General features: G+C 44.3%; 1 protein-coding gene across 4 annotated transcripts; it reads right to left on the bottom strand.

Annotated features, from left to right (window-relative positions):
• Positions 1-13: 13 nt before the first annotated feature.
• On the bottom strand, positions 14-10,941 carry RB195_021120 (uncharacterized protein; the record flags this gene model as incomplete). 4 transcript variants are annotated; one of them, XM_064207702.1, is made up of 11 exons in its annotated part: positions 14-42; positions 1,277-1,409; positions 1,560-1,808; positions 2,029-2,148; positions 2,327-2,503; positions 4,670-4,798; positions 6,368-6,530; positions 10,440-10,539; positions 10,594-10,645; positions 10,681-10,743; positions 10,813-10,941. In XM_064207702.1, 11 exons carry the CDS (start codon positions 10,939-10,941, stop codon positions 14-16), a joined length of 1,344 nt encoding a protein of 447 aa, XP_064063582.1. The 4 variants fall into 4 exon arrangements, with proteins under 4 accessions (XP_064063582.1, XP_064063581.1, XP_064063583.1 ...); XM_064207703.1 differs by lacking the exon at positions 1,560-1,808; XM_064207700.1 differs by lacking the exons at positions 10,440-10,539; positions 10,594-10,645; positions 10,681-10,743; positions 10,813-10,941 and having other exon boundaries at positions 6,368-6,523.
• Positions 10,942-12,380: the final 1,439 nt, after the last annotated feature.

The raw sequence follows: 12,380 nt of genomic DNA on the forward strand, positions 1-12,380 counted from the left end.
CCAGTCGGGTGGTCTAGTAGCGAGGTGGCAGTGGCCCACTGACTGAAACTCAATGAACTTTAATAAGCGTTAGGAAGAGAAGCACAGATGTGTGTGTGTGTATGTGTGTGTGTATGTGTGTGGGTGGGTGTGCGTCGGCCACATTGCACTCAATTATCCGACAGTTCGGATCGGTTAAGAAGCACTTTGTCCAGATATAGTATTATGTGCCGTAATAGCAGGGTCGCATCGTTCACATGGGCGCGAAACGAAGCCTTTTTTAAACTTAAAATAATGTTACTCGGCTTATGATCAGAACAGAACGTGCTACACTAATAGGAACGACAGAAGTGAGAGGAGAAGAGAGAGGATCGGGGATGCTAACTGATTTTTCTTATGTGGAATATGAAGATTTACCTTGTTTGCAGTTAAAAAGAGAAATTATGTCAAAATGACCTAACTCCTAGTGCATTATGGTGCAAGATTCCAGCCCAAGACATGGAGTAACGTAAACGCAACCGCTTACGCCATATTTCAGCACAAGACAAGTTATTTTGGCCGGGCTATATTCAACAGAGTTTTGTTTTTAACAGTTCCCAACAAAATGGTGTTATAGTCGGCCGTTTATAATTTTTAAGTACTCAGTCAACTGAAGAAAAGCTCAAGAACCATGGTTTCTATTTTTGTCCTATTAGAATCTCGAATCAGTAATTAACGAATGGAATTCCCCACAAATACACAAGGATATTCCTTTTCAGAGAGTTGTGAACATGAACTTTTAGTGGAAATTGGCAACAAAAATCTACCCAATGCTCATTCGATTTCTATGAAATCAGTTTGTATTACAACTAAAAATTCTACCTTCAGTAATTCACGAATTCGATCTATGAGTAACGTTCTGTGAGAACGTCCCTGTCATTAATGCACATAATGCTGTTATATCTGGTTGCTTGGTTGCGCGTGCAGAACAGGTTAGCGCAGTGCGACCGACTACATAAAACATGACTACTCAAATTTTACGTAGATTAATTGATAAGTCTAATTTTTTTCAGAATCAGATCGCTTCGATGTTCGTCATTAGTAAGTATGCACTGGAGCAACATAAATAAAATGTGCAAACGTACTATGACCCACCCGAATGAACAAAAAGAATCCCTTCAGACAACTGAACTGAATTTTTGAAAGAACCGACCGAAAATTGGAGTAGTCATGTCTTAGATAGGCTTGTGTGGGTGTCATAGCATCACAACCTCTTGAGCCTCACAGCACCGATGTTCGTCTGCTGCACTACACTTACATGACACGGCGGGTACATAACCCTGAAGACCCGGTAGCACGTAGGGACTGAACTGTTGAGCTGGTTGTGGATTCGCAGAGTACACAACCGCTCCATTCTTGTCAACGGCTGGACGTTTGCAAGGGACACCGGCCTAAACGTACAGCAGCTTAGAGAGTCATGAAGAGGGTATCGTGCACACTGGAGCTCATGCCACAACACGCCACTGCGTTAGGGTACAACTAAACCAAATGGAAAGCACGCCACGTAATGACGTAGCGGCCTAAAAAGAAGGAAAGAATACCGCAGCGGAAACGGCAGCAGCCAGATTGAGGAAGTGCGCCTGCTGCTGATCGGCGGCTAGCGATTCTTCATCCAGAGGCCTCTTGCGGCTGGCAGCGGTGGCAGCGGAAACGGCGAGCGGTAGCTGGAGAGCAGCGGCCGACGGAGCAGCAGCCAGTGCGACGCCAGCGGCAGCGGCTTGCGCAAGCTGCGCAGGAGCTGCAAGCAGGCCGCCGCCGCCCCCGTGCAGCAGCGCAGCCGCCTGCAGTTGCTGAACAGAGCTGTCAGCCATAAGCCATGCACACACTGCTGCTGACACGCGAACAGTTAGAAACCAATAGTGACAAATGGCGAAAGGGCGTTAGCCGGTGAAAACACCACCAAGACGCGAGTGATCGAGAACGAGCTGTTAACATAGTCAACTACACGGCAGAATCGTGCAAACGGGCTACCGCGCGGGACGAAACTGAAGCAACGACTAGTGGCGATACCTGCGAGACAGCGGCCTGGTAGGGATCGGCTTGCAGGACTGGAGAGTAAACCAGACCCTGATAGTAGGGGTAAGGCAGCGTGGGCATCATGTTGGCGGCGGCCACCGCCTGTTGTTGCTGCTGAAAGAATAAACAGAGATATGACAGAACGCTACAAAACGGTTAACGTAGCGGCACAATGCATGCAGGAACTGAATTTCGGAGAGTCATCGCACTCCTCTCTACTCAGCGGGGAAAACGAAACCGTGAATGAACACTAGGCACAAGTCGTACGCACGAAACCTGGGCAGCAACTTACCATAATCTGTGCAATTGGGTTCACCGCTATCGGCTGTCCGGTTGCTGTCTGATTCAACTGTGCTGATATGAGATTTTTCAGTGCCAAATTATTTCTGCCATTGATCAGTAGTTGGTCCTTTATGTGTTGTGGAGGATGCAGATACTTGCATTTCGGATTCTCCCGCGTACATCGACCCTGAAATAAAACGTTGTAGAATATCTATCTGATAAAATTCAAAATTTTGCAATTCCTCCAACCGTATGTAAATTCAATCCGTGAAAGTTCTTTTCCAAAGAGAGCGTTTATAGGGGAGATTAAGCCAGGACGTAGTCAAGTCTAGTCAGTACTACACTGAGCTATTAGTTCTTCTGAACAGCCATGAAAATTATCTTCACACCCATCAATAAACAAATTTGTACTGTCGTTGTGGAACGAGCGCACTGACCCGTTTGCGATACGAATCTTAGGGATAAGCCCGATGAGACAACGGCTAATGTCTGGTATGATGGATTTGAATGCTTCTGGGGTTATCTTTCAATCTTGGCAAGACCCATTGTGCTGCTCATCAACTAAACTAACAATACCTTAGATTTTGTCCATAAAAGAAGCGAGTCAGGATCGGTAGGAGAGCTGTATGAACACATAAACGTAGACATAGCACCCCTACTTACATTTTTTAAATGAAAAAAACTGTAAATGTAAACTTTAGTGAATATGTGTACGCGTTGCGGTTTTCGCGTCGATCGCAACAATCAATTACAAATGCGTTTTTCGTTCTAACGTCTCGCGCGCTGTTCACGACGTTGCTCAATCGATTCGATTTTCAAGTAATTGTTCCTCTTTGTTAAAATGAAGAAAAAAAAACATAAAAGTCAATCGTAGTATGGTTGCTAGTCACAATTTCTGGACCTCATAAAATCCAAGTGGTGCAAATTTCAATAGAGATCCGAACAAATGTGCTGCCGGCGGTCACCTTCGTAACGGCGATGTTATGCGATTTTCTTGGGGTGGGCTAAAATTTAATATAATTTAATCTAGTCAATTAATGCCAACTTAGCTGCTAGCGTACGACAGTGACAGACAACGACAGTCTATCAATTAATATCTACAGCTACTCTATGTATATGCAAAACTGCATAAAAAAATTTACAGAGTAAACTTGATAGAAAAACAAAGAAATAGTTTGATAATGCTAAGAAAAGAGAAACAGGGACAATCGTAACAAATTTCATTGAGATTTTCGACCCAACTGGTCGAGAACACGTGCAGGTCCCGGGGACAAAAGTTCCATTGAGAAGCTAGCTTCTATTAATGATAACTGGGTAGAATTCAATTACAAAGTTTTGTTTCCCTCTTACAGTTTGTTTCACTGGGACCTAACCAAATTGCGGTTTTCGTGAGAACAGAACACCGTCGCTGAGCGTGAGTCTGACCACAATTCCGATGATATTAGCACGAAAGGACCCCGGCCAGCGAGTCTTTTCTGTGCCGTGTTGTCTCCATTTGCAACTCCCCGGGGATCATTGCAGGCAGATGGCTCCCCTTCGTCTTCTCTATCGATAAACCCAGTTCCTCCCGCGTCATCAGTGGGGGGAGCAAACTGTCGGACTGCGTGATCGAGCCACGTTCTGAGTTCAACGTCTTGAAACGGAGGGTTTGCGGGCTTCAGTGAATAATTACTGCGCTTGTCTTACTGTATCTAACAGGAGTAGAGGAGGGAGCCGAGACTCGGTACCAGTGGAGCTGAGTGTGGAGTTCGTCCCACTGGCGCTCATCCCACTCCGACTGGCGCTTTGTGAAAATGAGCCTGGCGCTTGGCATTTCGATTCTGAAACGAAGGGCGCGAGGCCAGCTGGCAACAGCCATCAATACGACATTAAACAATGCAAAGAATAAAGGATCGCATGCCGGGCCGCCATATCTCTCCGCTCGCTTTCCCCCTAATGCTAGTCGGCCACCACGACAGTAGCCGTCGGCTCAGCTGCTATGCAGCTTACGCTCCTACACGGAATTGTGCGCCTTCTCCGGCAGATTTTCATGAATTACTCGAGAGCAGCGTCCGTCCGCTAACGACACCACTGACACGGTCGGCGGAAAAGCAAGAACGAGGCGAATTGTTCGACAGAACTACTTGCATGCAAATTAGGCGATTACCGAAAATAGAGTGAGGCCACATTTTTTGCAGCTCTGGTGTTTTAGTGGATTTGGTGTGCCGAAATGAATCGGAATCGATTACACAACACACCACCAGCAGCAGACAGACGCGTCGTTTATTTGGGGGCTTCGTTCGGCAAAAGAAAAACCATAAAACGGAGGCTGAGAACATTCGTTAGAAGAGGTAGCGATGTGGATGTGGCTCACCTTTATGCTGTCATAGCATGCCGTTACACGGCCTTGTTGAACATCAACGTGTGGAGGTGGATGTGCGAATTTGCACTCCAAATCGCTTCGAGCGCATTGTCCACGTTGAAATTCGCGACAGACTTCCACCTAAAAGTAGTTTTTTTCTTAGAGGAAAAAAAAAAATAAAATCCTTCAATCTCCCCAATACTATCTACATCATTTTGAGATCTGCTATCTGAGATATAGTTGCCAACTGGTTTACTTAATGAACAGAACAAAAATTCAATAGATCTACATGACAATGCAGGAATTATGGATATTCTTTGACGTTCAAATCCCAGCAATACATAGCCACTCGTCGAGTGCGGACATATGTCCGTGATGCCATAAACACAGCGAATAAACATGTTACTGGTGCCTCTCTGTGTCGTTAGACGATGGAAAAATGCGGGAACGATGTGCAACATGTCATCAACCCTTTACAAGCGCTTCCACAAGTACAGTTTATGCGTGTGGGTTGTTAAACAATTCGATTCAAATTAGCCAAAAAAAAGAATATTCAAGAAATATACTAACATAACTGTATAAAGTTGTTACTGTTACCGGCTGAGAATCATTTAGATGTTAGTAAGCAATTCAGCTTCTTGCCACCATTGCACCTACGAAGTACCGAGAAATTTTTTTCCCTGAATCAAGCGTCACTTTATTCTTGACACAAGATTTACTTTTGAAGGTATCAATTCAAGGCATTTAGATGTTAATAAAATCTTTCACCAAAAAAAGCGAAGATGCATGGAACAAAGCACATTTCTTCAGAATGACAATAATACAGACGCCGTGCTAACGTTCACGTTCAAAATGAGCACTCCTCTGTGAACGTTCCGTTCCAAAAAGTGTTCACGAATAACGATATATCGGTTCATAAGTTTGCTTTGTTTGCTTTTTTTTCACTGGAAGTGGGCGGCCGCTTTATCGGATTAATAACCATAATCATCTAGAAAAATTCCAGAAACGTTCACATGTATTTAATCTCTGCTGTGTGCTTCGAAAAAAAGCAGCCAGTTTAGCGAGTCAGAGAAAAATGTTGAGGTGATAGAAAGATGTTTTAATGTGATTGGTAATATATTTGAATGGAGAGCAGCAACTGAGGAATTAGCGCCTGTCAGGTTCATGCGGCGCGGATATCTTTTTCAGGAACATTTGTGAGCTCAGTTCAAAATACGATCACAAATCCCAATGAGATAGTTTTGCGCTCTCAAAATTTTTGAAGATCTCCCCGATAAAATTTAACAATTTTTTTTACAATTCGTTCTCGTACAGTTTCGGTTTTGTCACTTTCTACAGCGTTTCTACAAATCCGTGTGGTGCTTTAATTGTAGTTTCAGGATCAATGTTCATAAGGATTACGGGATTTTGGGGAGCGTGCGGTTTTTTCTACAGCCATACTCTACTACAGTTAACATTTCGAACTGTATTGGACTGAGAAATTTCATTTTATCTAGAATTTCGAAGCAATAAGGAGACGGGAAATCATTACGGATGTTCTTTTGTTTGAAGGGTGAAAGTGAAGATTTTGTAGAGCAACCAGATACTATATGCTCTTTAGGGATGTTTATTAGACAAATTGTTACACTATCACATTATAAGCCACACTTAAGCAGAGTAGTACTGTGTATAGATGAGTACGTGATTATGCTCGATACAGCGGTTTTCTACCTGAAGCCAGCGGCTATCCTTGACGTTGAGCAATTGCGTGACGATAGCTGAGTTTGGTGCCGAGACATTTCCGGGGATCGTTCCCGGAGCTAGAGCGCCCGACTGAGCCACCACAGCACCAGCTCCGGCGGCGGTGTTACTGTTCTCGTCGAACATGAAGCCTCTGCAATGGGCATAAGCGAACAACGTTAGGTAGCATTTAGCAGCATAAAGCTATAATCTTCTGGAACGTGGCACGAGAAATCGAATCGTGTTTTTAGCACTTCAATGCCGATTCGTGAACGAGCGAAAAACGATTATTTATGCCTGCACTATTCATCCGTATAAAGGAATGGAAGAAAGTGGAACAAAGCTAACAGGTACAGGCACATGGGTTAGTGCTGATAACGTGAGTCGATGCAAGGAAAGAGGTAAATATGTATAACAGGGCGCAAACGGACGCATTTCAAAGGGTGAACAAGGCGACTCTAAAACGGCGGTGGCCGTCTGTGATGTGCTGCGCTAGGAAACCGGTTGCACCAACGACAGCGAAAACACATGCGCGATACATAGATAGCGTAACGTAAAAAAAGTCAATTGCACGCTTCACTACCGAAGGCATGAGGCAGTCAGAGGGCAGTTAGGGTGTCAGTTACGAAAGAAGAAATGATGTGGTGGCGAGAACGATGACACGAAAACAACCATCAGCATCTCTAATACAATAACCACCCACACGGAGCGCCTGTGAAACGCCAACGTTTCCCAGTTGAAACGCGAAAGGCACCAGCAAACACACGAACACTAACGCAATGCTCATTCTACTGTATAAGGGAGAAAGAGTGACGGTGTGGAAAGGGGGGAGGGAGCCTACGACTAGTTTGCATAGTCACATTTATCGCATCGCGCGCGTCGGCAAACTTCTGTATAATCGCGCCGCGAACACACACACATATACACTGAAAAGAGAACTGTGTGTGTGCAGAGATGTACCGAAAAGTTACGATGAAGCCGGACACCATACACGCCTCAACGCCGTGGTCACTCGACCCCTGAGGCAGCTTGCATGCACTTGGACCACGCCCACCTACAGTAGGACAATGACAAGTAGGTATTGATCGGGGCCAAGAAAGCGGGTGGACTACCAGCGCGCCTATTACACCAATCGCAAAAATAAATCAAGCTGCGATATGCAAAGAATAGATGTGACAATAAGGATTGCGACCAGTTAAAATGGGACCCAGCGAAAAACAGGAAAAAAGTCCAGTGATAATATGTTCAACGCATACCAACGATGATTTATAAGGCTCCTACATCCAAATATAGTATTAATTGAAATTTTTTTTGCAATTTCAAGAATCCCGCAGATATTTGAATTCTACTGAAAATCATCAATTTTTTTCTGGAAAAGCTGTAAGCAGAAAGAGCAAGTCAAAGTCTAAGTTGAAGAATTGAGAAGATGCAAGGTGGTTTGCCCCTTACGTACGCAGAACGTTCTTGTTATGTATGGATAGCAAATGAGTTCTTTGCATTCCTTCCATTTTTTTCTTTTTTTCACTGCACGGATATAAAACTGCGAAGCACAATACGATCACAGTGACATACTAGATGTGTGTGGAAACTCCGCATTACCATTGAATTCAGTCTCAGCACAGGATACAGTAACAAATATGTGCGTACAATAATATTAACATGAATAGTTCAGAAAACTGACTTGCGATTTGAAGCAGTAATATAAGGAAAATCCACCATTCGAGTACATTGTGACAATCTAATCGAATCGAAGAAGGTCTGAGGAAACGGATGATTGTATTTTGGCTGTTTGTGGACGGCGGCGATAAACGTCGCACCTCACAAGTACCTCCTTCACCACATCGGTCAAACATACGCACTCACACGCACTCACATACACCTTCTCTACGCTCTCATATTCGCGATTGCGTTGCGTCGAAACCGCTCGGACATAATACGTGAAGCGAGTGCACATGCATGGTGCGAGCGAAAACCAGAGCCTGAATGCCGACGGCTGCGGGCTGTCGCACTGGGAGTGCGGGCGGAGTCATCATCATCGTCGAAGCACCCACCGCACCGTCCCAAATACCAGCCGACCAACACCGTCGAAAATGTTAGATTCGTAACGAATCACAATGGAAACATGAACACGAATTTGCACGTTCATCATCGTTCTGTCGTTTGTCAACACTCACATTCTGGTTAAGAAAGGAAGGAAGAGAGAAGGAAAGAAAGAGGGAAGGAAAGAAGGGAAGGAAGAGAGAAAGATGGGTAGATAGACACACACACACACACAACAAAAGCATACGGTAAGTGAAGCAGTGGGTGCGTCCTGAGGAAAAAAAACTATCGGGCTATTCCAGCGAATAGATCGAACAGAACACCTCTCTTGTGCGAGTTTATTTTGGCGCAGATAATCTGCACAAGTGAATAGATTTTAGAAAATAAGTGCCAATGTGGTTGTAAAAGTGCGTGGGCTAGGTTCAACGACTTGTGACGCTCAGCAAATGAATCAATTGCGAACGATAAAAGAAAGCAGTAAGCTCGGTGCATTTCAAAAAAGACGTCAAAACACCCGTACACGTTTAACAGAGGAGGAGTGATAGATTGGCGATGCGTCCCGTGTGTTCCTGCACGCATCACGAAATTCTGCACTCAACCCAGAAAAACATTTTGTAGAAACACGGACGAAGGAGCTGGTTTCTATCCACACAAAGAGACTACTGAATCCAGATGTGGGATTCTAGACGTGGATTTCACATGTGTTTTCGAAGACGCAAGCAACTAATTCTCTGTTACCTGTTACTGTTTTGAGATGATATGTCAAGAATCCCAACGTTTTCCTGAACCCCTCCCATTTGCTACTCCCGAAAAGTCCCCTTATAGTCCAGAGAAAAAGAAGAAATGGTGTTATCATAGAGTTTCACAATTCATCAATTGCGTAAACCAATGAATGGATGTGTTCAGGAAATATCAACGCAGAAATTACCAACTTTACTGCATTATATCTATAGTTGGAGTGAAAACTCCTAAACAGAAGGCGATGTTTTTGAATTTATGTGGGAATGTATGAAAGTGTATCTGTGCATGATTTGTTACGTTCATTTCATTTCTGAATTAATTAGGAATTATTATTGGAAATAATTACTTCGACCAGGAAATAATCCATAAGCGTCTTCATTGAATAAACAAAAGAAACTATTGACATAGTATTTGCAAAAAATGTTTCGTTTTTGGATCCCCGAAGGAAAGCGATAGAGCAAAAAAAAAACAGTAGAAATTGTATAATTGCGGGCAGTTTTACTGAGATGAATATGGAAATTTACTGAATTTTGTCCGAAGAAACACGGAATATGTTCACAGCATTCAGGGGGTAGGAGAATAAGCAGAACAGCTGATGATTGAGGTGATTCTGGATACCCCAGCTAAAGTGGCCACATAGGTTGCCGCCGGCTGGTCGGACGGGTGATAAGCGACGGCTGTTGCGAGATCGAGCGAATTCTACGAGAGAGTTGTATTGTGACAAGCACAACAATCACTGCGCTTCGAGATGACCACAGAATCAGCTGTGCAGAGACGTTCTCGGACATCGAGACCGCCACACGGCGATCGGTGATGACGGGCCGAAACTCCGAGCGTGAAATAAGCACTGAACGTCGTCACGCTTGGGACACGATGCCGATCCGGTTCAGTAATTGTGCGCTGATGACGTGTCTCTGACTAGTTGACTCCAGAAACAGACAGACACTCACGCAAACGTGCACACCCATACTAGCACACAAGTCACGGGACACAACCCCGAAAACTCTGCCACCATGAAGATTGTGAGTACAGATTCGCCGGACAGATCCAATACGGGACACATCCAGGCGAGCACGAACACATTTGCGATCAACACTCCCTCCCCACTCCCTCCCCCCCTCCCTTCCACCCGAAATGTTGCGACAGCATCCTCAACGACTACAATACACTCAAATATGTATGCGCAATGCTCAACACGCAATGCGAAACAGAAATAGGAGGGACGAGTAGAGTGCTAACGAATAGCGAATGAAACCTTTCCGGAACAACGCCATCAGGATACCGAGCGCTTTGATGCGATGCTGGTGGCGGTGTTGGTGGAAAGGCGATTGCGTGTATCGATCGACCATCGGAACTCAGATGATACGCACGAAAGCGGGCGACTGCAAAAGGATAACGATTTCGCATTTGTTGGTCGCAAGTGGAATAATCCCTACGTGGTCGTGATATCCACCAGCGAAAGAAGCATCCAGCGGTTGACCGTAAACGCTTTAAACCGACGCTATCGAAATCCGCGAGGATACCGGAGGAGAGTGTGGAACAACACGTTCACCATCATCAACAACACCAGGATAATCAGTCTTATACTAATATGGAAGCACAACTGACAGAAATAATTTCAGCAGCAGAAAATAGGTGACACTGATTGTGAATACCTCAGGATAATCCATGATATCTTTTCGAAGGCCATGGTTTGCATGAAGAATGAGACACCTGAGCGAAATATTTGAAAGTTCAAATCTTTGTTTTTGAGAAACGAAGCCGGAGAGGTCCAATTTAGCCATAATTCATAACATTCCTCATTCGAAGTTTGTTTAAAAAAAATGCCGGAAAATGAGAGGTTGATAGCATCGGTACAAGGATCAACGGAACCTTTTCACTACGTAGGTATTCCCATTAATTTCTTTTCAAATTATCTAAAACATCAATGTTTTCCACCTTATCTCTTAATTTCAATACCTTTCCCACTAAGGTAAAAGGAATTGATATACTGTGAAAAGTTTATGCCAGACGAAGCGGAAACACGTCACTAAGAAACGAAAACAAAACAAACAAAGTGACTAAAAGCATCTTCTTCAGCTTTTGTCTTCTATATAGTGTGATCTTTCAGAAGTTATAGCGACAGTGTTGCTAAACTCTGATCCGTTCCGAGCGTAGCCGGATACCGTAACCTAATCCGATGATTGACCCTAGACCCGGATATATACGTGTGAAACACATTATAAAAGTTGGAGGGAAAACACACGATCAATCTGTGGAATGAAAAGCTTTCCTGGGACGAGAATAACCATCAGGATTACTTTAAAAATACTTACAAATACACAACTAAAACGAGTGGGCGGAAGTGACGGAATAAGGGTAGCAAAGTTGATTTTCAGCTCAGTTCTGATGTTCTAGTGTGGAATGTGATTTCGATTTGTATCCAGTGGCAATATGAAGATCTGTACTTGGGAATTAACTTGGAGTAAAAAGAACTACACGATGTGTTGTGAGGTATGTATCGTGATCACATCACTAACGCAGAACGAAGCAGCCAACTGGTGCACTTCACCAGCGGTACAAAAAAAGCTCATCAGAAACAAAGCATAGTGCACATAGAACCAGTATCAGCACAATGAGGAATTTGAGGAGAAGTCGACATTCTGTTGCCGAGGTGGTGACGATTTCCTGGAAGGCATCAGCGATCGTCACCAGCACGTGCCAGTTACATAACGGCGAGAAGTTCTACACGTGGACGAGAACGTTCCAGGTATTCACCACAACAATATGGAAGAACAACCAGCTTGACTGGGTACGAGCCGATGGAAGGACAGAAGGGCGGAGTGGAGTGCGGCTGGCTGGTGCGGTTCGGGGCTCGGATTAGACCGGGCGCAATCAATCGTATGCAAAACTGTGCGCGACCTTCAACGGCGACGTCCAAACATGCCAGACGTAAATGAGTGAAGAATAAAGTGTACAGAAAGGCGTTGCGACTTTGATACAGATTTCTTTATGTTCTTCGCTTGGAGAAGGAGAATGAATCGACCTCTGCATGCACTTTCCCGCTTTTTCCTCCAAAAATACCATACCAACAGTCGCGGCGACAGAATAGAGAAAGTACCGCGCATTCCGCATAAAAATCCACGTAAATGCCAGAGATTGATATCTTCCACAACAAGAGATGAAAGCGAAATCTCTAGTAAACATCGCAAAATCTCCGCTGGAGAAGGGAATTCCAAGAATT

This window comes from Necator americanus, chromosome X (assembly GCF_031761385.1).
Source record: "Necator americanus strain Aroian chromosome X, whole genome shotgun sequence".
In the NCBI taxonomy this organism is placed as follows: domain Eukaryota; kingdom Metazoa; phylum Nematoda; class Chromadorea; order Rhabditida; family Ancylostomatidae; genus Necator; species Necator americanus.